This window comes from Bufo bufo, chromosome 2, assembly GCF_905171765.1.
Source record: "Bufo bufo chromosome 2, aBufBuf1.1, whole genome shotgun sequence".
Lineage (NCBI taxonomy): Eukaryota > Metazoa > Chordata > Amphibia > Anura > Bufonidae > Bufo > Bufo bufo.
The window spans coordinates 643182885-643210523 of record NC_053390.1 but is presented as its reverse complement, the minus strand read 5'-3'; the positions used below and the strand labels follow the sequence as shown (position 1 = coordinate 643210523).

At 39.3% G+C, this 27639-nt stretch overlaps 1 protein-coding gene across 2 annotated transcripts in view; it reads right to left on the bottom strand.

Moving 5' to 3' along the window:
• LOC120990009 (hedgehog interacting protein) overlaps nucleotides 1-27639 on the bottom strand; it is a 121381-nt gene that overhangs the window by 10156 nt on the left and 83586 nt on the right. For both annotated transcript variants that reach the window (XM_040418506.1, XM_040418507.1), the window contains 7 exons: nucleotides 16707-16858; nucleotides 14903-15076; nucleotides 14440-14583; nucleotides 13478-13599; nucleotides 12115-12238; nucleotides 10342-10472; nucleotides 9084-9165 (listed from right to left, as the gene is read on the bottom strand). In XM_040418506.1, the coding sequence (XP_040274440.1) occupies nucleotides 9084-9165; nucleotides 10342-10472; nucleotides 12115-12238; nucleotides 13478-13599; nucleotides 14440-14583; nucleotides 14903-15076; nucleotides 16707-16858 (929 nt within the window). The remainder of the gene's footprint in view (nucleotides 1-9083; nucleotides 9166-10341; nucleotides 10473-12114; nucleotides 12239-13477; nucleotides 13600-14439; nucleotides 14584-14902; nucleotides 15077-16706; nucleotides 16859-27639) is intronic.

The window sequence follows — 27639 nt, the reverse complement described above, 5'->3', positions numbered from 1 at the left end:
TCTGGGCCAGTGGGGACCTGACGCAGCCAGGAACGGAGCTGCTTCCCGGGTACGGCCAGACTACAGACATGTGAGTTTTTTTTAAATTGGACACAGGCTCAAGGATTAGGTTGGTTGGCTTCTGGGCGGGACAACCCCTTTATTACCACAGATGGTTCAATTAATCAAATAAGGGAAGGTCACTTTCTAGCTATTCTGGCTCATTTTGTTCCTATGCTTTTGCATGTTGTGGCTGGTTGTGTTTTTGTTACAGTTTAGTGTGCATTTAGTGTAACTGACAAAACCGACTTATTTTGAGTACGATGATTATTATTTTTATTACTCCCCTTGTTTCTTCTGAAGAACAAGCATTCTAATTTGCAGTTTTTGATTAAACTTGCCCTTGATCTGTGTTCCTACAAAGTTATATGTGGCTTGAATGCCTTTGTATAGGCACAATGAACATTAACATGTACACTGCCACCTTGCCCAGAAAAGGGATTAAAAGCTCAGGAGTTTAGTGCAACTGCTAAACAGTTTGCACTACTATCAGGGTGGTCGCAAAAACAACACCTGCTGCCTAAGCACTTAGCAGCTGGGTCAACAGGCCCTGTAGGAGTTTATCAACTGAAGGGGCCACTTGTATTAAACTTTTCCTGTAGGACTTTAGAGAGCACATATGAAAGGAAGAAAACGAGATGAATAACATTTCATAAATGATCATTTTAGGAAAGTATCTGAATTTCTAAAGAAAGAATAGAAACATCTGGATGTAGTCTGAGAGTATTAAAAAATATAGAAAAAGGTAAAGGTTCTGGAATATTTTTGTCACCTGTTAAAAAGCGGCAGATTTCTTATTTGAATTCTCCATTGATGGGGGGAGTTGGAGAGCTGTATATAAAGTATTTTCAAACAACTCAATCTTCATACACTTCTGGAACATATACATAACCACTTAATAAAACCTTTACATTGTGAAAGGCTGAAATGTGTTTTCCAGTCAGCATGGGTGTTCTCATACTACACATCCCTCACTGACTATTTAGAAGACATTATGTAGAAAACCTCTGAAAAATTAAAAGCACAACAGATCCATTACACCTTTTAATGGCACTTTCCAACCTCCTGGGCATCTATGCGTTAGACAGGTGTTCTACTGAAAGCTGGATTGTAAAGATGACGGAACATTTAAGAAATGTTCACCAAATCCAAAAATCATTGGTGGCCAATCAACAGAGTAAGTAGACTGACTGAGAATTATGAGGTGATAATCCTCATGTTTATATGAGGTTTACTGCCATGCTGTTGCTGAGTATACATTTTATCTACTGTATCTTCCTAATCGTACCTCTGTGTTACATCGGTGGTCTGGGTCCATCGCTTCTCTGCTACTGTACTTCTATTAGGAACATTACTCAGTGAATACTCCCATTTTACCTTTATTACCACCCTCCTACTCCCCTTGCTGTGCTGCTGCATGTTTGCTTCTAATTACTCTTCAGCTTTGTGCCACAGAAATGAGTTTCCTTGTTTGCTAAGTCTCTGCTAAGGTGTTTGTTTTCTGTTGTGTATCAACCTGTGCCTGTTTACTGGATTCTGACCCTGTCCTGATCTGTGCCTGTTTACCATTGTAACCCTCTGCTGCCAGTCCTGACCTCAGACATGCATAAGGGTCCATATACACAACCGCAAATGGGTCTGCATCCGTTCCGCAATATCGGGAACAAGTGCGGACCCATTCATTCTCTAAGGGGCCGGAAGAGATGCAGAGAGCACACTATGTGCTCTCCGCATCCGCATTTCCGGAGCGCAACCCAGAACTACAAGGCTGCGGCTCCGCAAAAAAATAGAACATGTTCTATTCTTGTCCTCAATTTCGGACAAGAATAGGCAGTTCTATGGGGGGTGCCGGCCAGGTGTATTGTGGATCCGCAATTTGTGGATCCGCAATACACTATGGACGTGTGAATGGACCCTAAGAAATTTGCATGAACTTAGCCTGCCCTGCTTGCCACTGACTATGTGTTTTCCTGTTCCTCCAGTGCCTTGCACTGGTGTCTCTGGCCCCCATGAGGGGCTCTGACAACACTGAGAACACTCTAGGAGGTACCGGACTGATGGCTTCCAGCAGCGAAGTACAGATCCCTGTATAAGGGATAGAGGGTGAATACCAGGGAGCCACCAGGATAACGCCTTTAGGTTTAGCTCAAAGTCAAACTGGCACTCAAATTTGTTTGTGATTCATTATGAGTAGACAGCGAGGGAGAGGAGAGATAGAGAGATGAGAGAGAGAGAGAGTTTTCAAGGCTATTGTGGCATTTGCGATTCAGGTTGAATTTTTTCTGACCTGAATAAAATCAGACAACCAATTTGGCCCAGAGGCAGAGGAGCGCGTCACAGCTAGGGAAAACAAAAAAAACAGCTCACCTTCTACATGGCTGTGATGTGCTCCAATGAGAGACGCACATTAAGAAACGCTGGCGTGTCCTCCTCCATGTACCAATGGTGGAAATTAACATATGAGGCACCAAAAATATTGGGGGGAGCACAGCATCTTCACACAGTGGCATTTAAAAAAAAAAAAAAAAAAGCATTTACATGTGGAGGCGCACCTATCCAGTCGGAATACCAGTTTACGATACTCAAACCAATGAAAGGTCCTCTTTAACTTCCTTATCATGAGCACAGTGTAGGATTGGGGTACCTAGGGCCCACCAGTAAAATTCATTCTAGAGGCCCAATGTGAAGCTACATGCAAACACTACTTGCTCACACAGTGGCAGGCAGCAAGATGCCCAAGATGATTGATTATGGGGGTCCCTGGAGTGACTTCGAAAGAGTATACTGGCTGATCTCCCTCTGTGCCTAGAAGTCTCGAAGTCCACCACCTGACATATCTATGATTATTATGATTATAAACTCTCTTAAATAATTAACACAATTTTTTATATGGACACATAGGTTGGTTGAGATTCTGTAAGCTGCATCTTTGTAGTGCAGTCAGTCTATTGTGCCATGTATCACTTGTGCAGGGGATGTGGAACAGGGGGCCCACTTTTGTTCAGGGGCCCACCTGTTCCCGTGTGGGCCAGTCTGAACCTGCATGAGTATATCCTTCCTTATGCTCTTATTAAGAGGGGCTTTATTACAAGAATAGCTGGTAGACTGGAAAGATGATGCTGGAATCCTAAGCAACGTCATTCGTTTTTCAGGATCTAGCTATTATAAAAGTATCCATGTTTAGAAAATACTTATGTTCATTTGAGACTGAGAAGTAATCAGGACAATATTATTTTACGCAAAACCCCCCTTTGATTAGCATTATTATTTAACCCGTAGGATACCAGCACCGTATATGTATGGCGCTGGAAAATGGGACAGAAATCCCTGCGTGGTACAGCTGCAGTGGTCCGGCAGTCACTAATAGCTGGACCCCTGCTGTGTGCTGTTTTCACCGATGCCGGCGCATTAACCCTTGCACTGCTGCGATCAGTGCTGACAGCAGCACGTGCTGTATCCTGCCGTTGTGCAGGGTGGCCATCGGGTCCCCGCGCTGCTGTGACGGGGATCCGGTCGGCAGGGAAGCAGCCCAATGCCTTCCCTAGGCATCGTGGCTGCCTTCTGTGAGAGCCTGTGAGATCCAGCCCCCTGGATCTCACAGGCAGGAAGCTGCAAGTGTATTACACTGTGTAATACACTTACAGCCAATGCATTACAATATAGAAGTACAGAAGTATTGTAATGCATTGTAAAGAGGATTATATCCCCAAAAGTTGAAGTCCCAGAGTGGGACAATATAATAAAGTGAAAAAAGAAGTTAAAAAATAAAGTTTTACAAAAAACTTAAAAGTTTCATGTAAAAAAAAAGCGTCCTTTCCTCAAAATAAAGTAAAAAACGAATTGTAAAAAATAGGAAAAAAAAGAAAAGTAGACATATTAGGTATCGCCACGTCCGTATCGACCCCATCAGGTGAATGCCATAAAAAATAAAATAAAAACTGTGTCAAAAAAGCCATTTTCTGGTCACCTTGCCTCACAAAAAGTGTAATACCAAGTGATCAACAAGTCTTATGCACCCCAAAATAGTACTAATCAAACCGTCATCTCATACAGCAAAAAATTATTCCCTACATAAGACAATCGCCCCCAAAAATATAAAAATAGGGCTCTCAGAAAATGGCAACACAAAAACAAGATTTTATTCTGTTCAGAAATGATTTCACTGTGTAAAACTTAACAAAAATAAAAATTATAGATATATTAGGTATCACCGTGTCCGTACCAACCTGCTGTATAAAAATATCACATTATATGCCCCCTCAGGTGAATGCTGCAAATTATTATTTTTTGCCTCACAAAAAGTTTAATACCAAGCGATCAAAAAGTCTTATGCACCACAAAATCAAACCGTCAGTTCATCCCACAAAAAATGAGCCCCCAGATAAGACAATCACTTAAAAAAAAAAAACAATGGCACCAATAAAACTATCCATCAAAATCTGCGCTGCAATAGCCATATGGCGCTCCTTCCGTTCTGAGTCCTGCCATATGTCCCCACAGCAGTTTACCACCACATATTTAGAAGAAAATGGGTAACAAATTATGGGGTGCTTTTTCTCCTGTTGCCCCTTGTGAAAATTTTGGGTTGAAGCAACATTTTATTGGAAAAAACTAAACTTAATTTTTACAGCCAATGGGGTCAAAGCAGAAAATGCTTAGGGGGTAAAAGTACTCAGTACCCCCCTTAATATATTCCTAATCGGTGTAGTTTCCAAAATAGGGGCACTTTTTGAAGGGTTTCCACTGTAGGGGTACGTCAGGGTCTCTTCAAATACAAACTGGTGCCTAAAAACCATTCTAGCAAAATCTGCCTCCAAAATCCATATGGTGCTCCTTTCCTTCTGACCACTGCCACGTGCCCATAGAGCAGTTTACCGCCACATATGGGGTATTTCTGTAAACTGCAGAATCAGAGTAATATATATTGAGGTTTATTTTGCTGTTAACCCTTGCTGTGTTGCAAGAAAAAATTTATTAACATAAAAAATCTACCAAAAAAGTGAAATTAAAAAATTTAGACTCCATTTTCCTTTAATTCTTGTGGAACACTTCAAGGGTTGACAAAGTTTGTAACATCAGTTTTGAATAATTTGAGGGGTATAGTTTCTAAAATGAGGTCATTTATGGGTGGTTTCCATTACGTAAGCCCCTCAAAATCACTTTATAACTGAATTGGTATTTGGTTTTGGAAATTTTGTTGAAAATTAGAAAAATAGCTTCTAAACTTCTAAGACTTCTAACGTCCTAAAAAAAAAAAAATTACATTTACAAAATTATGCCAACATAAAGTTATGCCAAAATAAAGCAGACATATGGGTAATGTTCCATTTTATGAGGTATCACTATCTGTATTAAAAGTAGAGAAATTCAAATTTAGAAAATTGTGAATTTTTCAAGATTTTTGGTAAATTCTGGATTATTTTATAAATAAAGGTGAAATATATCGACTCAAATTTACCACTGTCATGAAGTACAATGTGTCACGAGAAAACGATCTCAGAATGATTTGGATAAGTAAAAGCGTTCCAAAGTTATTACCACATAAAGTGACACATGAAAAGTAGCCCGGTACTGAAAGGGTTAAGACATCTCCGTTTTTGTTATTTGAATTTTGACTTTAAACATAAATACAATAATGGTGAATAATAGAAAAAAAGATATCAGGTTTTCTTTTTACCTGGCATAATCATTATGTAAAACATGCTTCTCATGACAAGTGAAACAACACTCAGCATCTATTTCCCAAGTCGTGTATGAAAATCACATTACTGTGACAGACTGTGTATCACTTCCAATGTCTCCATCAACCCTATGGGGGTCAATGGTTTTAACATACTTGTAGTCTGCCTCCTACATATCCACTCTGATACTCAATACAAAGCATCCTTTTCACCCACACACAGAACTGCACTGTGAGGTCTGGCTTTTCAGGTATGACATTCTGGGACCACCCTACAAGTCAAGTCAAGGACAATTAAAGTGCTTTTTTGCAATCAGATGAAAACAGTTGACAGAATTTGCTTAAAGCGACAGTAACTTTCTAAGAGGAGTATTAGCAGTTACATGCAAGCAACGACTTGAACAAGCTCGACATTTACATAATTTTGTCGTAAAGGGTCATCTCCATGTCATGGGGGCTTAGTATCCACTGTGTGGGGTAAATGTCATTTATTTTCAATCATTTCACAGGTTAACAAAACTGTGTGCGTCTGGCCCTGCTTTCTAAATGAATTTGAAGCCGTTTCTTTCTGTTTACGTTCTTTTGGAAAAGAATGCTGCGCTGTCCATCCATTTCTAAACGTTTACTCCGTCTGTAAACACAGCCATTTTGGGATCTGCTTGTCTTTTGGCCATTATAATTAGCGAGAGCTCAGCTTCACTTATATATACACACAAGGTGTTTAACTGTTCTATGTAAATTGCAACAGTGCCAGAATTAGATAAGGGGAATATGTATCCATTTTAAGAAATATGGAATTGTGAACAGATTTAATTTCAATTTCCTAAATAAAGCATATTTACAACAATTTTTATAGACTTGTATTTTAAGCTGGCTAAATATGCAGTATTCTGATGCGATACAATGCGTGGGCTGACGAAAACGGCATAAAATCAGTTCTAATATCTCATTTTGTTTTTCAGATCCATTCAATTTCCCTAGGTGTCAGTGAGACGTTCGATCAAATTTCTAGTAATAAAGCCTTTGAACAACACTGTTTTGCTTGCCTTTGAGCTATACCTCTAAAAACTAGGGAGCTGAAAAGTCAGATCATACAAGTCGTGAAATATATGAAAAATGTTGTTGTAGGGTTTGTGTTCTTGTAAAATGGCATCATTACCAATAGTAATTCTGACATAAGAAATGCTGTTGCCTTGGTAAAAATCCTCTTTTACAAAAATAATAATAATACAATGTGGTGGAAAGCACGAAAACAATTCCAAATAGGGTAGAATTATAAAAAAAAAACACCATTCTGCCAGAGTTTTTATTTATTTTTTACACCATTTCCTATGCGATAAAACTGACCTGTTACTTTTGTTCTCTGAGTCAGTATGATTTTAATGATACCCCATATGTATAGTTTATCCTGCGTTTAATACTGAAAAACATAAAAAAATTTGGGGAAAAACTAACTTTTTTCTTTGCATTGCCATATTCTGATCCCTCTAACTTTTTTATTTTTATGTGTACGGAGCTGTGTGAGGGCTCATTTTTTTCTGGGGTGATCTTTACTCTTCATTCATACAATTTTGGGGTGGGTATAACTTTTTGATCAGCAGGCACCCGGAGGCTATGGCGCCCACTTGCGATTTTTAAATGCCCGACGAAAATTTATGTGGGGCTGTCAGGGAGGGGCTAAAGGGGTTGTCCAGGATCTAGATATTGATGGCCTATCCTCAGGATAGGCCATCTATTTCAGATCAACAGGTGTCTGACACACTGCACCACCGCCAATCAGCTGTTATGGTGCCAGAAGTAGGTGCCGAAACTACACAGCTCTGCCCATTCTGTAGAGGATGGAGCTGGTAACTGCAGCATCATCTCTGTCCACTACATAATGGATGGGGCTGTGCAGTTCTGGATCCTACTTCCGGTGCTAGATCAACCTAAAAGAAGCTGATTGGACACCTGCCAATCAGATATTGCATTCAATGTCAAAATCCTGACACCATTTTTAAGGCGTAGGGGGAATAAGAGACTCTGTTTTTTAAATGGAGCATTATTAATAGGGAAAGTATATACAGTAAACAAAATAATCTAAAGGACAACTAAACCTACTTAAACTAAATATACACAGTAGGGCTTGACCGATATTGATTTTTTAGAGCCGATACCGATAACCTGTGAACTTTCAGGCCGATAGCCGATAAACTTATACCGATATTCTGTGCATTTTCATTTTTTTAAAAAAATTAAAAATTTCTGTTACGCCGTTCACTACATAGGAGATTTTTTTTTTTACATTTTAATAGTTTGGACTTATCTGACGTGGCAATATGTGATATGTTTATTTATTTATTGTTTATATATTTTATATGTAAAATTGGGAAAAGGGGTGATTTATACTTACTATTTTGGTGGGGTTTTTTTTACTTTTTTTTTTTTTTACTTTTTATTTAACAGCTATTTCCCCCCTAGGGTCTAGAACCTGGGATCTTTTAATCCATTGTCCTATCACCCTAATATAGCTTTATTAGGGTGAATAGGACTTCACACTCTCCCTGCTGCCCTGTGCATAGTACACACAGCAGCAGGGAGATTACCATGGCAGCCAGGGCTTTAGTAGTGTCCTGGCTACCATGGTAACCGATCGGAGCCCTGGGATCAGAAGCTGCCACTGCCACCAATGAAGAGGAGGGGAGGGGACCCTGTGGCCACTGCCACCAATCATTTTAATTCTAGGTCGGGGTTGGGGGAGTGCACTGCGCCACCAATGATTTTAATACTGGGGGGGGAGGACGCACTGCGCCACCAATGTTTTAATACTGGGGGGGTGGGCGCGCTGGACTCATTATCGGCAAGATTAGATGCTGATACCGATAACTTAGAAAATCATGAATATCGGCTGATAATATCGGTAACTCCGATAATCGGTTGATCCCTACTACACAGCTTAACAAATGTTAAGAAAATATGAAACATCTCAAGCGTCTTTAAGGAATGACCAGATATATTTTGGGAATGATAATGTTAGCTTCTTTATTTTAGTGAGTCATGAATCACCGAACTTGGTTTAAACAATTACACCATACTAATACATTTTATAGAACGGTAATTAATACTATTGAGTTACTGCTGGGACCCTTACTAATGTCAAAAATTAAAGGGTCCTGGATTTCCCTGCCACATCAATCATAATTTGGAGGCACTTCTCCACTGTAAAAGTAGGCCCCTATTTTATTCAGTGGGGTTCTTAAGATAATATTCTAAAAATCATTTTCTGCATATAATATTTGTTTTGCCAAACATTTTTATTTGTGCATGGAGCAAAATGCGTGTAAAGGATCTTACTTCTGGACTCAAGGTAAAAAAAAAACCTTACCTTTTAGGGTCAATGATCTTGTAAAGTTTTCCACTGTGTGTCTGAGTCATACTTTTACTGCTTGACAGTATGTAGACTTCACCTGTTAAAAATGCCAATATTACATGGAGGTTACACATATTATTTCCTGGCATTACCATAGTCATCATAGCATAATATGCTCACTGTTTCCTAGTATTGCTTAAAGGGGTTATCACACAAAAAATATTCTTCATTTTTAAAACCAACAGCTGGATCGGAATACTTTTGTAACTGCATGTAATTAAAATATTCTACAGCTATTCAATAAAATTTGTTTTGCGCCACCTGCTGTTTGATCTTTTCCTTGTTTCTCTGTCCCCCTTGTTGAGGTGGACACACATGCTCAGTTCCATATTTTAACTGCCAAAAGCTATATCTACAGTTTGAAGGAGGAGACGGCGTTTTGGTATGGTAACGAATTTGTATATTAATTGCTTGGGCTGCCTTAGTATGTACATGTGAGTTGAGTTCATGCACTTGCACTTTATTTAGGTCTTTATATCATGTAGTGTGTTGTATACCTTGACCTATTAATCGTTCAGCTATATGTTGTATTTTACCATTAGTCTATACCTCCTGCTAGGGCATTGTTAGCCTTGTTTATGCTTGTACCACCAACCATTTTAATACTGTGATTCTTTTGTTATGTATCAATAAAGACTGATTTTATTGCTTTCTACTCGGATTTGTCTTTTTTGGTGTGACTACTGTTTGAGGCTGTAACAGTTACAAGGGCTGAGATTCAGTAGAACGGGCACACCTCCTGAAAAATGACCCCCCCCTTCCCCAGAAAGGACACATGCTCGCCCCATGAGCTGCCATCCTGAAATAAATTTAGTAGAGGAATTAGAGCAATAGATGGGGAGAGCTCTGTATCCATGTGAAGTACAGGTCTGGTTCTAGCTTTGATACAAAGAGATTATTAGGCACTATATGATGTCTACATTAAGTACAGTATTTAGTACTCTTTTACACTGCACAGGATACTGGGAGTATTTATCTATTAATATTCATACACACATGGTTACTGACAGCACAAACCTTTACACATTAAAAGTCAATATCAACCCAAAATGGATATTTACAAGGGGATTTACCACAGCTTCAGCTGTCACCGGACTGATTTGACTACTGACGAATTTACAGACTCAACAAATTAGATATATGGCTGCCTTAATGTAAATTTTACAATTTCTAACAACCCTACAAACATATTTACACATTCTATGTGTTGTACCTAGTTCATCTTCTCCAAAACCCAGAATGTGTCCTGTGAAGGGTCCCCTGCAGGAAGAGCCGCTGCCAAGACAGAATGGCTTCTCTTGCCACTGTTTAGTGATGGAGTTCTGCTGGAGCGTTACAAAGTTTCTGAAATTACACAGTCATTACTCGCTCATGCTTTCAAACAATCGTGAAAGAAAATTTGTTAATGGCAGATTAAATTTTAACAAAAATGTATTTTTTTCTTTAATGTAATTCATTTGACTTTCCTTCAGGATGCGCAACATACTACTCACATTCGACTTTGATATTTTCTCAACATGGTTTATGAATTTTAAAAAAATTATCAGTTTTACCATCCATTGCTAAAGAGTTAAAGGGGTTGTGCCACTAATATGAATGTATACCGCCCAATGGATATCGCTGTTATCTCACTTTCCCCAAATAAAAACTGCCGTATTCTAAAGTTTTTAGCCTACCATTGCACCCTGTGGCAAATCAGTTTTGATAATCAGTTGTAGGTTACATCCTGCATTGCAGTCTTGTAATGTAGGACACAAAAGTAAAAGTGTCATTGGTAAGAACTAGGGGCATGGTTAGTGTCACATCCTGCTGATGTCAGGACACATCTTATTGCCCTAAGATGGGACAGCAGACAAACCAAGAAGTTGGAATCAATTAAGGGGAATAAAAGAAAACTGAAGAATGGGAGCTACTGTAATCCATGAAAATTTACTTTAAACTGAAAAGTAGTTGCCCCTTTAAGCCAAGGCTGACAAGCAGTATGGGTGCACACCCTGTTGTCACTTTTGTAAAAATGGCAACCTCAAATGAATAAAGGAAAACTAATACCTCTGCAAGAAACATATACATAATAACCAAACTTTGGCTACTAGTCACAGAGCGAGAGAAAGAGAATATGCTTCTCTGGGTTTGAGGGAAATATATATGATTTGTCAGGTGGGTATTCTTTCTCATTATGAAGAGTGAGGAGCATTGTAGGCCAGGCAATGCTGCTGCTGGTTTCTGGGGAAGCTATATGCAAACTACCATCTTACTTTTGTCGGAAAGGTAATTTGCATATTTTGGGGTTTCTGGGAAAGATATTCAAATTACCTTTCCTGACAAAACAGAAAAGAAAGCTGAGTGTATCACATGTCACTAGAAGTTAGAAATGCCGATTTGCATATACTTTTGTCAGAAACAAAGAGAAGCATTGCCTGGCCTACAATACACCTCACATATACTAAGCAGTCTCCGCAAAAAAAATAGTACCCACACAGAGGCTCCCCAAGGCCTCTCAGGGAAAATATGGCAGAGAGTTATTTGTAGATGGTTTAGCTGTTCCCCTTGCAGATCAATTTAAAGGGTCAACCATGAATTTTGGATGGCTATGCTACACTGGTTGACACTCAGCATACTTTACTTTTTGCATCTCCTCTCTGTTCTTACCGCTCCAGTGATGCCATTCCGACACAACCTGTGATTGTTCCGGTGGTCACTGCTGGAAAGGAAAGAACAGAGACCTGCGGGGCACCTGGGAAGTGACAGAATGGGAGTGCCAGGGGATCGGTTAGAGGAATAGTACTTCTTTTATTGTTTTATAGCATTCTAAGCATTTTTTTTATTTAGATGACTTATCAACCCATTAAATTCCCCTTTATTTCCATGTCATGTTCACTCAACAGCCTTATTCCATTAACCTACCCCCTGGTGTTCACAAAATAAAAAGCAAAAACCTCCATTATTTAATCACTGAAATTTCTAGTAGAAAATAACTGTAACATACCCATAACGGTCTCCAAATACATAGCTTCCATACAGCCGCTCTGATTGACAGCCTCTGTAGATAAAGCCACCAACTGTTTGTCCATTGCTCAGTGGCTTGAATTCTAACAGTGGTGGATCATTTTCTGAAAAAGAAAAGGACCTGTTGTAGCATTAGGCCAAAACAGTACAAAGGTGTCTATGGTGAATCGTGGTGAATTAAGAAGATGTAGCCACTTTAAAATAGTGACATCAAGTAATATAGAAAGGTGAGCCCAATCCTGTACATTTAATGGTTCAATATACTGTACAGATTTTTTTTCCCTCCATTTCTCTGTTCATTTTCTGTCCTAAAAGTGTTCCCAAATTGGAGCTGATCAATATAGTTGTGTGAATAAATTTAGCTTATACATCATTGTATACAACTGGATTCAGATCTCAGCTCAGAGCATACCTAGGTATGGGTTAGCTGTCAATCAATGTAAAAAAGAACATTCATTCACTGACCGCAAAAATATCTTGAAAATGTTAATGAATTGAAACAAGAAGTAAAGTTGTAAACTTTTTAATTTATATTTCCAGTAGCACGTACCTACCTAACATGCATTTCACTAGTATGGTGGTAGAAATGAACAGGACGCAACTGCTGAATCCTGTGGGGTAGTATTCTCACATTAGAGGGATTATGAGTATTGATAGTTACTGGTTCTTTACCACAATGACAAAAGTGTGCCTCTGCGGGGTTAAGGTGTCTATGATTTTAAATTTTTGGGGAAATAAAATAAATCAGTAAGCACTAGTTCTGCAGTGAGAGGTCCTAGGTAAACTACTTCCTATATCTTAGTTTCTTAATATGAATTAACTGCAGTCACACTAAAAGGTAGACTATCATAGTCTGGGTATATGAGTATAAATATAGTATACTTACCTATAATTATGCTCTACATTTCTTCCCATTACCTTACTGAGAAAATTGTTTAGTCGTACATATCTGACTTATGTGGGATTTTGGACTTATTTATTATTCTGTTACATGTGTTATTGTAAGAAATCAAATAGGGTACCTGGCTAGCATCAATCTGTAAAGCCAAGTGAAGCCACAAAGGGTAATGAGGAAAAAGTCCACAGCAATCATTCACTTCATGCAATGTATATGTGCAAGACCTCAGAGACCCTGAAAGAAGCTATGCATGGGCAAAGCTATATTTCCTGCTGTATACCATATACCTCCCCTTGTATTAAAGGGTGGTTAGTAACTCTATGAGAAACACTGGTTTGCCCTCACCTAGGTGTTGTAGCCCCTGGTGTCATATATATATGCCATTAAAAATGTCTCAATATATTAACTATTGTTTGAAGAGAGATAAAATCACAATATAGCCTACCATAATCTTTTCCTTTAATGATATGTAATATTCTTGAATTAGACCTGTTCTTGATACTGGAATCTGAGCAAAGGATTGTTAAATTCATGCTGCTTTCCTTGGAATGACGATCAACAGCACATCTAAAACACGATAAAATGGGTCAAATATTTTGTATTTTACACTTTAAGGGAACTGACCACCTTTTATTAAGTATCCTCAGGATAGGCCATCACTAGCTAATCTGCGGGGGTCCTACACCCTCTGCCAATCAGCTGTTCGGTGATAGCTCTGCCTCTGGAACCAGATAGCTCAGTCAACTTTGTAGTTGACCAAGCTCATCACAGCTGTGCTGCTGCTGAAAATCTGATCAGCGGAAGTGCAGGGTGTGGAAGCCCCACAGATCAGTTTGTGAGGACCGGCCATCACTTAATAGAAGGTGGACAAGCCCTTTAAACTTAACTTACTGCCTAATCTTCAAACAGCAGTTCATAGAGCAGGATCTGAGAAGGTTTATACTTAGTTTTATGCAAATGATTCAGTATCACATGTAATTTATCACTGCTCCCTCTTGGGATATGAGTTCACTACACAACTACGTTGAGTGATTGACATCTGTCTCTGTATGTATGGTGGTCTGAGACCTCATTGTAAAGTGTCAACCCCATTTTCTAGTTTTAGATGATTAAACACCACCTTCTCCTTTCCATTCCATTTAAGGGCACAGTGCATGTTTACTTCATGAACAGAAACCCTGAGATGCTCAGCTGCCATTCTTTGTTGACAATGTTTTAATGTATGTAATAAGTGGAGCCATTCAGATGGTTGACCTGTGTTAGGACCCTGTTTCCACATGCGTAATAATCACTCACTGAAGTTGAATGGTTCCCTCAGTTCTTAATATTAAGCCTCTGCCCATTCAAGCCTATATCCTCTATGTTTCCCCACTGGCTCATAAGTGCTTAGGACAATGTGTGGCTTACCTGCCTGGGTTATGGAGTCCATGTGCAAAGATTTCAGGGGGCTGGTTTGTACTATTAAAGTGAGGATTGCTTCTTGGTATGGAGTAGAGAGCACTGCATCCATCAATGTCGACATCTAATCTTAGTACTGATCCTGTGAAATCACTAAAAAAATCAGCATGATAAGATATGTGTCAATGATGGAAGCTTTATGTGGTTTTACAAAAAATGATCTGATAACATTTTGCATAAAAAATTAAAAAAACTGACAAAGTGTCAGAGTTTAATGTTACTATATAAAACTCACTGCGGAAAACCAAATGACGCTATATGCAATGTCCCAAAGATATCAATTACATTTCATTCTATAACAAAAAAATTCAAGCAAATGCCCTATTGGCGAGAGCAATTCAAAATGTCATGAAATGCATTGCAACTTATTACTCAACTGAAAAGGTATTGTTTCACATATTTTTATTTTTACCTCAAACCATCCATTTCTTCCATATCATCAATCGTTATCATTCCATCTCCTAGAAAAATATACAAGAAGCCATCTGGACCAAACAAGAGCTGTCCTCCCAAGTGTTTTCTGTGCAGTTCTGCCACTTCAAGAAACATCCTCTCGGTTCTCACATCCACTTGACTGGGATTCTTCCTGTTTCAAAACATTCATTGAAACCACAAATTTAAGTAAATTTAAGTGTATTAAGTCTGTTTCAATATACAGTTAATTTTAAAAGTCTTCAGACCATTTTACTTTTTACAAATTCATGTTTTCCTTATCAATCTGCACTCAATCATCATTGATGAGAAAATTTTGCGTGTACATAAGCATTCAGACCCTGTACTATAACATATGAATTTTTCTGGGGACCTCCCATTTCTCTTGATCATCTTTAAGATGTTTCTACACCTTGACTGAAGTCCACCTGTGGTAAATTTAGTTTGATTGGACATGATTTTAAAAAATCTGAGTAAAAACCAAGCAATGAGGAGGAAAGAACTGCGTGTAGAACCCAGCGACAGGATTGTGTGGAGGCAAAGATCTGGATCTTGGAACAAACAGGGCTATTTCTAGAGCTGGCTGCCCCACCAAACTAAGTAATCAGGGAAATAGGGCCTTGGTAAAAGAGGTGACCAAGAAGCCAGTGGTCAATCTGGCTGAGCTCCATAGATATTATGTGCGTATGTGACAAAATTCCAGAAAGTCAATGCATCAATGCAGTATTCCACTAATATGGGCTTTATGACAGAGTAGCCAGAAAGAAGCCTCTCCTCAGTAAAAGATACATGAAAGTTTGCAAAAAAGCACCTTAAGTACTTCCAGACTTAGAGAAACTAGATTCTCTAGTCTGATGAAACCAAGATGGAACTTTTTGGCCTCAATTCTAAGCATCATGTTTTGTAGGAAACCAGGTAGTGCCCAATACTATCCCTAAAGAGGGATGTGGGGTGTCTTTCAGCAGCTACGAGGAGGATACTGGTCAGAGTTGAGGAAAAGCTGAATGGAGAAAAGTATAGAGACCTGATTCTGAGTGCTCTGGACCGCAGACTGGGCTTAAGGTTTACCTACCAACAAAACAATGACCTTAAGCACACAGCCAAGACAATACAAGAGTGGTTTAGGGACAACTCTGTGGATGTTCTTGAGTGGCCAAGCTATGGACCTAACTTGAACCCAGAGAAGAATGGCAGAACATCCCAGTTATGCAAACCTTGTGGCATCATATCCAAGACGACGGGAGGTTGTAATCACTGCCAAAGGTGCTTTAACTAAGTAATGAGTAAAGGGTCTGAATAGTTATGTCAATGCAAGACTTTAGTTTACTTTTCAATAAATTTGCAAAGATTTTAACATTTTGTTTTCACTTTCTCATTATGGGGAACTGAGTGCAGAATGATGGGGAAAAATGTGAACTTTTTTTTTTATAGCACAAGGCGGCAACATAATAAAATGTGAAAAAAGTGAAAGAGTCTGAAGACTTTCCAAATGCACTGTAGGTAGACTATCTATCTAGGTTTTAATATCTATGTTTTTAATATCTATGTCTCTATCTGTCTCTGTTTGTCTGTCTGTCTATCTAACTCGAGACTTACCTAAAGTCTGCATAAATACCTATATTTTGTTTTGTGGTAACTATATTTGTAGAATAAAAACAGTAAAAAATGATTTACGATCAGTGGGTAATACTACAACTATTACATGTTAATACTCTTATGAATGAACTTGACACTATAAATATTAATAAAATGAACAGCACCACGCTGCTTTTTAGATGCAGTACCTAGATACTGTGTACTCTACAACTCGAAGAATGTGGTCGTGAGGTCCGCTGGCCCAACGCTCTTGGTTGGTGGTGTATGACACATACAGCTTTCCATTTTTCTTATAATTGGGATGGAATGCAAGGCCTAGCAGTCCTCTTTCATCTCCTCCCTGCAGTCAAACGAGAAACACAAAGAATTGTGAAGTTAATTATGTGCTTTATTGTGTTTCAGTTGGAACCAAGAAAAAAAAATCCTTTCTTTCGAACGGATAATCTGTGCCCAAACTTCTTTCTTTCTCCTCTGACTACCGCACAAAAAACGATTATAAAACATTTCACTTTGGGAGACTATTTAAGAGTTTGGAAAAGACAATTGTCCTGCATGGTTATCTATGCTCCAGGCTCTTACACTACTTTTGTGAAGTGATTTGTGTGTGTAATCTTTTGGTAGCCATGAAGACAAGTTTAAGTGCTGTAAAGAATTCTTAGCTGGGTTACTAGGTTGCTTGTAGTTTCTTGTAGGCAAATGAAGAAAAAAAGGTTAATAACATTTAATCCAACTATGCACAGCCTAAGAAGTAGAGAAGAAGAAAAAAAACACGGCCGCGTCTGCCAAGTCCCACTGTCTTGGCAATATGTTTTGAAAACATTCAAATTGCTAGTGTAATATGTAAACCTTTGTTTTACCCTGGAGGCAGCTGCATCACTTGTCACAACTCTGGTGGTCCTCACATCAGAGCTCCCTGTAGGTACTAACCCACTATCTCTGATTCCTGCATGGAATTCAGAGCTAAGAATGCGGTCACTGTGAGGAAAGACATTTTCCTTACATAGCTGCATGCAGAAAAGCCCTTAGAAATCATTTCAGCTCAGATTTTTTCAATTGCAGACTTTTGAGTTAGCAAAGACTGACTCTCTTATACCATAAATTTCACTGGTGCACACAGTAGGCTGTAATGCAGAAAGATGCTGCGATGCTTATGTTAAACTAAACAAAATGTCATAGAAAGCCTTCCATAAAAAGGAACTAATGATGTAAAATATGCTGCTTTATATGAGTAAAGCATGGATTTCTGTTAATAATCTTTATGGATGACGGTCAAGTCTGAATAAAATGATAATTGGATGATACCATTCTCCTTATGAATGATTTGAGGGGTACTATCTCTCCTTGGGGAGAAAGCGCCGCTCACCCAGTTAAGCCAGTGCTCTCTGTTCTGCACTGATGAGGGGCAATCACTCCGAAACAGCTTTCTGTAGATGAGGTGATGGCTTATTTAATATCCGAGTCATGTCTCAAGGCTTATTTAAAGAGCTGAACACTGACTTATAGGATAGCTGCCTTACATCTGGTGGCATTGGAGGCAGAGCTTGTTAAAAGCTAGTTTGCATCCCTTTCTTCCTTATGAATGAGGCATGTCTAATTGGTAGTGACCGCGTCATGGTGTTTAGGGGCACTCCCTATTGACAAGGGGAATGGTAAAACCCAATTGTCAATTTATTCATGCATTTCCAGAAGGAATAACAATCACACAACTTTTCCAGAATTATTATTTTATGGTGAATGCAAGCAGTTATTAAAACATAAATGTCAGGGTAGCTGCCAGGCCCTTTTGAAACACATCCAATAATGTTTCCCAGACTGAGGTAGGCAAAAGGATAAAGAGATTACAGGTGTACAACATGTAGAAATGTCTTTATGTATTCACCAAAACTGATGCAAATCACGAATCGCAGCATTAGTTTTTTTCTCAAACTGTATCCCCCCCCCAAAAAAAAAAAAACTAAACAACATATAATACCAGAATTAGCACCAGTCATATAATGTTATATTGTTTGTTTAATAGCGGTCATATGTCACAAGATTAAAAGGGTAACTAACCATTTGAACAAGTATATATAAAATGTCCTAAGTGCCCTGAAATATTTTTTTCTAAAACAGTGCATTTAAAAAGTCTTCAGACCCTTCCAGTTTTTTCACATTTTGTTATGTTGCAGCTCTATGCTAAAATAAAAAAAAATCCCCCATCAATCTGCTCTCAATACCCAATAATGACAAAGTGAAAACAGAATGTTAGAAATCTTTGCAAATTTCTTGAAAAGGAAAACTACAATTTTGCATGGACATAAGTATTCAGACCCTTTGCTTAAAATTTAGTTCTGGAGGTCTCCCCTTTCTTTCGATCATCTTTGAGATGTCTCTACTTGATTTGAGTCTACCTTATGTAAATTCAATTGATGATTGGGAAATACAAACCCCTGCCTATATAAGCTTTTGCATATCAGAGCAAAAACCAAGCTATGCAGAGGAAAAAACTGACTCCAGAGCTCAGAGACAGGATTGTGTGGAAGGACAGATATGGAGAAGGGTAGAAAAATATTTCTGCTGCAATGAAAGTTCCCAAGAGCACAGTTGCCTCTGTAATTCTCAAATGGAAGAATGGAAGAAATTAGCTGGGGCTGGCAGCACCAGTAAATTAACTATTAGAGGAAGAAGAGCCTTGGTAAGAGAAGTGACCAAGAACCCAATGTTCACTGTGGCTGAGCTCCAAAGATCCTGAGTGCAGTTATGAAAAACTTCCAGAAGGTCACCCATCACTGTGGCACTCCATCAATCTGGGATTTATGGCACATGAAGCCTCAGACTGTGAGAAACAAGATTCTTTGGTCTGATGAAACCAAGACTGATTTTTTTTGGCTGCAATTCTAAGCATAATATCTGGAGGAAATAGGGCAATGCTCATCACTTGACGAATACCATCCCTACAGTGAAGCATGGTCGTGGCAACATCATGCTGTAGGGGTGTTTTTCAGAGGTTGGGACAGGGAGACTGTTTATGGTTGAGAGGGTTTAGGTAAAGCTGAATGGAGGAAAGTACAGAGATATTCTTAATGAAAACCTGATCCCGAGTGCCTTGGGGCTAAAGGTTTAACTTCCAACAAGGCAATGACCCAAAGCACACAGCCAAGACAACACAGGAGTGGCTTAGGGACAATTATGTGAATGTCCTTGAGTGACCTAGCAAAAGGCCTGACTTGAACCCAATCAAACATCTCTGGAAATACCTGAAAATGCCTGTCTACCATATGTTTTTGCTTTCGCAGTATGGGGTACTGAGTGGAGAATGAAGGGGAAAATATAATAGTTTTTTATTTTAAGACATGGCCCCAACTTCAGAGTTGAACCCGGACATACGCCCATTTTCACCCAGGCAGCCCCCCTGACTTGAGCATTGGAGCAGTTCATGCTCCGATGCTCTCCTTTGCCCTGCGCTAAATCGCGCAGGACAAAAGCATTTTCTGGAGTTCCGGTGACGAACCGTGCTCTCCATAGGGCTGCCAGGGCTGGCTTTAGCCTCAAAAACAGCTAGGGCAGTGCTAAAGCCCGCCCATCAGAGCCGGTAACGTCACCGAACACACTGCTGGGTGGAAGCCTCTGCCCGACAGTGTGTTATTGTAATTAAAAGATCGCTTGCCCTGCGTGATCCAGCGCAGGGCAAGGGAGAGCATCAGAGCATGAAATGCTCCGATGCTAACATCAGGGGGTCTGCCTGGGGAAAATTATGGGTATGTCTAGGTTCAGCCCTGAACCCGCACAACCCCTTTAACAAAATGTGAAAAAAGGGTCTGAAGACTTTTCCGAATGCACTGTATACTTAATGTTTTACTAAACAAATAAGCTCCTGAAGTTCTGGTTGTCTATCGTGTTTAGAATCAGCATGCTCATACATCGCTTACATGGCAGCAGTGTACAGGTGTACAAATTCCACTGTACTGCTGGAATAGGGGTTGCTGTTGTCAGATTTTTGCTATGAGCAATTGACCCAGTTTATTCATAGGTTCATTTATGACGTTACTTCTCTAAAAATCTCCATGCAAGAGAGACCTTGTATTACTATAAAAATTTTACAGTAGGACTCATATGGTAATTTTAGGGTCACATTCTAGTTTCCATATAATGTCCACAGGACCTAAGTTTTCAGTTTTTGTGCTCAACTACACTTGGGTCAGAATGGAACCCTATGCTGATCTAGGTCCAGTTGCCCGAATGTTATATATGTGATACAGACATTGTAGTTAAGCATTATTATGGCCAATTGAAATAGTCTTAACAATAACTGATTAAAAGAAGTAGGTTTTACTTGACTTAAGGCCTTTCACACGGACGAATGATCACTGAACGATCATTCTTACGAGAGCTCATCCCCTATTATGTCTGCTGTTCAAAATATGGTGTCTTTTATACAGACATTAAAATTGTCTGTAGCACATCGCCCCGTATAAACATGCATGTGTCTACGACAATAATGAAACTATGTGAACAAACAATTGCATTAAAGGGGTTTTAAATGAACGATCGTTAAAGGGGTTTTCTGAGTGTTTCATATTGAACAACTGTTTGAAGGGTCTGTGGCACTATGGTGAGCACCAAGGCCTCCTCGCAGCTTACCCTACGCTGGTGACATCATGTTAATCAGTCACATGGCCTAGGCAATACCAAACACATCTGCTATCCAATGGAAATCGCTGTGCTTGGTAAGCTGCGAGGAGGCCGTGTTGCTCACTGAAGCCCCGCAGCCTCTGCAAATGGCTGACTGTCGGGGGTCCAAGATGTCAGACCCCCACCAAATATTGAAAACCCCTAACGATCGTTCATTTAGATTCATAATGATTCATAATGATTGCTCGAAGTAAATGGAGCTTAACAACTGCTGATCGACTAACTAGATTGTTAATTTTCACTCATAGGGGTAAAAAAAGCTGCTTGTGTATTGCGAGCCTTACTGTTGTGGAATAATGTTAACTATATTTTATATGCAGATCATATACCGTGATCAACTCAATGTAAAGTAAAATACAGATAAAACCAATTCGACAAGTTCTTCTCACGGTCTTGTTTGGTAAATCCTTCAATTCTATGAGAATTCTGACTGCTCCAAGCTGTTTTTAACTGGGAAGTTTTAATAAATAGAAACAACTCAGTTACAGACTCTGGACACTGACTCATGTAATACGTCTCCCTAGTGACCCTGTGAGTGAAAACATTTCTGTTCTAGCTAAGCATGCCTTGAAAGCATTTCCAGAATGCATGACACTCAATCCCTTGTTAGTAGAGAGAAAAATTCCTCCTCACAAATATTAGTGCCACTCGTTCTTTGATAAGAATCTGGCACCAAGTCCCAGTGTAGATTAGAATGCCACGTTCCAGCTAATGAATGAAGGGGGAAACATCTGAAAAATCCAGAGATTTGCACTAGGAGTGACACATTTTTTGCACATCTTCGTGAATGAATGAGATTGTTCTAATATGTTCCAAGAGATTATGGGTATAGTTTTCAGCTATTAGACACGAGCCAGAGAAATGTGCTGTGATCCTTACCAACAATTATTTGCAAAAAGACAAAGCCTGCAGGAGAGGTTCCAAGTTATGGTCTCACCCAACATGTGTGGTTGAGTAATTTTTTAAGGTCATAAGCTTGTTTTTTTTTCAAAAGTTTCCAACTTATTTACTTTGTGAAATTTTGAGTAGATTTTAAATCTAGTTACAGGAAAATGTGCATATTCTTCCAATAATTGAGTGCGTTTCTTCCAGGCTACACTGCTGCCATCCACAATCTAGAAACATACTACCGTAATAGGTGTTTGGTATTCTATGATGTTGGCCTTTGAACCTTGTGGTGATCTATGTTTGCTTCAGTAGTCATATTCTGTCTTATTACATGTGAATTTGACAGAAAAAAATTGTGATATGTTAAATGTTGTATTATGAAGGTAATGTCCGTTTGCTTCTAGAGTAGAATATTTCTGAAAACAGTGCCATACGGAGGCACAACACAGCACACTGTACACACTGTAGTAGGGAGATGTAAGAACTCCATGTGTCTCTGTACAGGGTCTGAGTATGCAGTTCTGCCACATACATGAGGCATCATTCCAATTTATATAATTTTTTCAGAATAGTGAGGAGACAGAATTTAAAAAAGAAATAAGAAAACAATGGTTTAATGAGGTCCAGGTCATTCTACTAGTCCAATTTTTGACATAGTGGCGAGGTAGCACTCCCACTGTAGCAATGGATACTCTAGAAATATTAAATTCCCTGCTATTTTAACTGGAGGACCACTCTCATTGCTCTACTAAGCGGAAGACCAGGATAAACGTGACTTCATTTGTTTTTGTTTTAATTCAAACCTTTATTTGTATAAAGATTTGTTTCTGCAAACTGTGACTAATGAAACGGTCATGCAGCTAAAAGAATTATCCTCACATCATTATAATGAAACATAAATCCAGTAACCCCGACTTGTAACTTGCTAGTCTTTGGATTTGCTACTGACATTCTATATTTGCAACCATAAATCTAAATAAGAACTTACACTGACCTTCCTTAAGAACAAACATTAAACAATTTAGAAGACTAAGTACTCCCTTTCCTGAATGGCTTGTAGACCACCAAGAAACAGTCATAAATTTTAAGAAATATGAGGTTTCTATCACGTTTCTGCCCCTGCGGAGTTTAGCAACAGATTATTTTGACTCCAAGGTCAGGTTAAAAAAAATGGACTGCATACTTCTGTAATACGGGATACTCTGCTTTTAAAACATCGATGACAACAATTAAGATGTGTCACTAGAAATATAAATATGAATATAACTCATGTGACTCTTTGATGTACGCAGATACCTAGTAAAGAACAAGACAATACCATTGAAATGTTTTGAGTTGAATAAATTAAGGCTAAAATACTCTAAACATCACATGCACAAATACACACACTTACACGCCTTTGCTTACTATCAAAGTGGTTATTAGTGGCTGTCTGAAGAACGTTCAGCCACGCTGAATGCACTTGGCATGCAAATCATCAAAATCCGCTGCTAGCAGCTCCCTTTGCAATTGCGACCAATAACGTCCCAGATGACCAACTTCACCCGCACCTACTGTGTCCTGCTCCCATACCATGTAGATTGTAAGCCCTCATGGGCAGGGCCCCCTCTCTGTCTGTACCAGTTTGTAACTCGTCTTGTTTATGATTAGTGCAGTTGTCTGTATTATGTATGCATACCCCTTTTCATACGTACAGCGCTATAGAATTAATGGCGCTTTAATAATAAATAATAATAATGATTTGCCTGATGGGGCATAAGTCTGGAGGCGCTGCATGTCATGACAGTACGTTTAGGTCATGCAGGCCTGAGCAACATGTGGCCTGTCGTTATTCTGTTAAAAAAAGATTCTGGGACACTTAGGAAAAATGGTCGTACTACTGGTTCAATGGCCACATCAATGTTATTCCAGAAGTAGGACAAGTTCCCTTGTCAAGGCCTCTTCATGATGTTGCCAACAATCTCTGACTATCATCGCTGAAGAGAACAGACATCCATTCCAGCCTCCATTGCCATCTTACTGTGCACCATGATAGCTTTTGAGAGAAGTGGCATGAGGTAACTGGACATCTTCTGATGGCTTGTGTAGCCACTGTATTTCGCACTAGGCTTGGAATGTGATGTTCAACTTGCACTTGCAGTACACAATAGATCACTATGCGCCATTCTTTGAATGAGATGATCGGTTTGTGCAGAGGTTCCCTCTGTACACCTCTAACTGTCATTACAGTTCTTGGTTGTTCTCCCAACCACTGGGATACACAACATTGACCTGTGCTGACATCTTGGCCTAGGAGCATAGCAGCCTGCTGGAGTGAAAAAACAAGGTCCCTCTCAGTTCATGGATTTTGTCCCTCTCAGTTTGTGAGAAGTGGACATAATTGGCATGTCAACGAACAGGAGACAATGCACAATCATCCCACAGGACTTGATATCATTTTTGAGGTTTCATGTGGCTAAAAAAAAATTGCTTTTAATCTTTTATGCCTGTCCCACATGCCACAGATTAAAGCTAGGTGCTTGAAAATGTGTCCTTCTCGCCATTGCAATTTCAGTGTTGAGGAGTGTGTATAGCAAATATGACTTGATATTGTAATGAATAGTTAACAAAACTTTCAACCTCATATAGATCCTTATAGGATTTAGTGTCTGACATCATCGACCAATAATAACCACATAACTAATATCATATATACACTTAAAGGGATTGTCCATTTATATGTAAAAAAAAACAAGTCATGTTCTAATGAAAAGTTATGCAGTTTTGTATATGGACGGAAACATTCCTGCTTACATTCATGCCAATCTAGTCTTGCTAAACACCTGCAGTGTGTTACAACATATTAGTATAGTAAACAACTGTAAGCCAGGACTCCAGGGCAGGAGAGAAATTTACCTCACAGGGCATTTCCTACACTGTAGAACTAAGTTAGAATGGGGTATCAGTTAAGAATACAATCAACAAGCAGAGATCTTAACAATGGTGAAAACTGAAACAAAGTACAGGGTGGGCCATTTATATGGATACACCTTAATAAAATTGGAATCGTTGGTGATATTAACTTCCTGTTTGTGGCACATTAGTATATGTGAGGGGGGAAACTTTTCAAGATGGGTGGTGACCATGGCGGCCATTTTGAAGTCGGCCAGTGTGAAATTCCCAATAAGTTTGATGTGTCACATGACCCTCTTCCTATTGAAAAAACAAAAGTTGGATTCAAAATGTCCGACTTCAAAATGGCCGCTATGGTCACCACCCATCTTGAAAAGTTTCCCCCCTCACATATACTAATGTGCCACAAACAGGAAGTTAATATCACCAACCATTCCCATTTTATTAAGGTGTATCCATATAAATGGCCCACCCTCTATATTGAAAAGTTGCATAGCTTTATGCAATAATCTAGTTTCACACCATGAGGATGACCAAGCCTTTGTCTGTTTTGAATTGTCAGAGATTCAAGTTACAGGCTACCTATAAGATTAACTTTTCTTCTTCAATCTTCTCACAGGAGATCGAAAATTGAACGCAGAATTTTGAATGCATGCAATAAGGTCCAACGGCCCTAAGATAACACTGGTGTGCCAAACTACAGGAACAGGAAATGCCATGTGAAAACAGGTGGGAAATTATTATTTTTTCAAGATGATTTAAATAAAGATTTTTATATCAACAACAAAGACAGGGAGAGGGCAGTTACAGTATACAATTCCATGGATGCTGGCAGATTACGTGAAGGGTAATAGTATTATACAATCCTGCATTTGATGAAAGTAGTAGAGAAAGGAGTTTAGTTTACTGAAGCCTATGTCTATAAGGATAGTGTCCGGGATTTTATTATGTTATTTGAGAGGCTTTGTTAATACCGTATATTCTAAATTTGCATCTAAAAATTGAGGAACAATTTAAAGGGTTTCTGTCACCCCATTAAACCGTTTTTTTTTTTTTTCTTTACTAATAATCCCTACACTGCGATCTCCTCATACATAATCTAATTAATGATTTTGGTTCAGTAGAATTTCTTAAAAATCGATTTTTATAATATTTAAATTACCTTGCTACCAGCAAGTAGGGCGGCTACTTGCTGGTAGCAGCCGCATCCTCCGATGGTAATGACGCCCCCTCTGCTTGTTGATTGACAGGGCCAGCGGACGGGATCTTTCTCCGCTGGCCCTGCCTGTTTTGATTCAATATCTTGCGCCTGCGCCGCGGCCGTACCTATATTCAATCTGCGCAGGCGCACTGAGAGGCGGCCACTCACTCGGCCGCTCGCTCCTCAATGCGCCTACGCCGGGTGTAGATGTGACGTCATCGGCGCAGGCGCATTGAGGATGGAGCGGCCGAGTGAGTGGCCGCCTCTCAGTGCGCCTGCGCAGATTGAATATAGGTACGGCCGCGGCGCAGGCGCAAGATATTGAATCAAAACAGGCAGGGCCAGCGGAGAAAGATCCCGTCCGCTGGCCCTGTCAATCAACAAGCAGAGGGGCCGCATTACCATCGGAGGATGCGGCTGCTACCAGCAAGTAGCCGCCCTACTTGCTGGTAGCAAGGTAATTTACATATTATAAAAATCGATTTTTAAGAAATTCTACTGAACCAAAATCATTAATTAGATTATGTATGAGGAGATCGCAGTGTAGGGATTATTAGTAAAGAAAAAAAAAAAAAAAACGGTTTAATGGGGTGACAGAAACCCTTTAATAAAAAAGTTCCTTAACATAAATTTGTGAGGACTTTTAATATCCCACCAACTACAGTATATATCATCAAATGATTGAGAGAATCAGGAAAAATCCATGTGTGCAAGGGACAAGGCTGACGGTCAATACTGGATGCTCGTGATCTACGGGACCTCTGGTGGCACTGGCATTTAATGGAAATCATTGCATAGGCTCAGGAACACTTTCAGAAATCACTGTCTGTGAACACAGTTTGCCGTACAATCGACAAATGTAAGTTAAAGATGCATCATGCAAAGAAGAAGCCATATGTCAACACAATCCACAAACTCCCTTGTCTTCTCTGGGCCAAAGCTCATGTAAAATGGACTAAGGCAAGATGGAAAACTGATGAAACAACATTTGAATTCAATAGGAATGTTGTGACAGCACTTCAGAGAATTTTCAAGATGCAAAGAGTGATTTATTTAGAAGTGGCTACACACGTGATGTTTCAGTCCATAAAGACCTTTTTCAAACTACTGCTGTGTAGAAGAAAGAAGGTTGCAGATAAAGTGCCCAGTAATGGTGGGTCAGACAGAGAAGCGCACATGAAAATTCTCTGGACGTGCTGGATTTTTTTTTACACCGAATCAACATTTAAAAATCTTTTTGGAAACCATGGACGCCATGTTCTGTGCACTCAAGACGAAAGGGACCATCCAGCTTGTTATCAGCTCACAGTTCAAAAGCCTGCATCACTGATGGTATGGAGTTGCATTAGTGTCTATGGTGTGGGCAGCTTACACATCTGGAAAGGAACTATCAATGCTAAACAGTACAGTCGTGGCTAAAAGTTTTGAGAATGACACAAATTTTTCACAAAGTTTGCTGCTAAACTGCT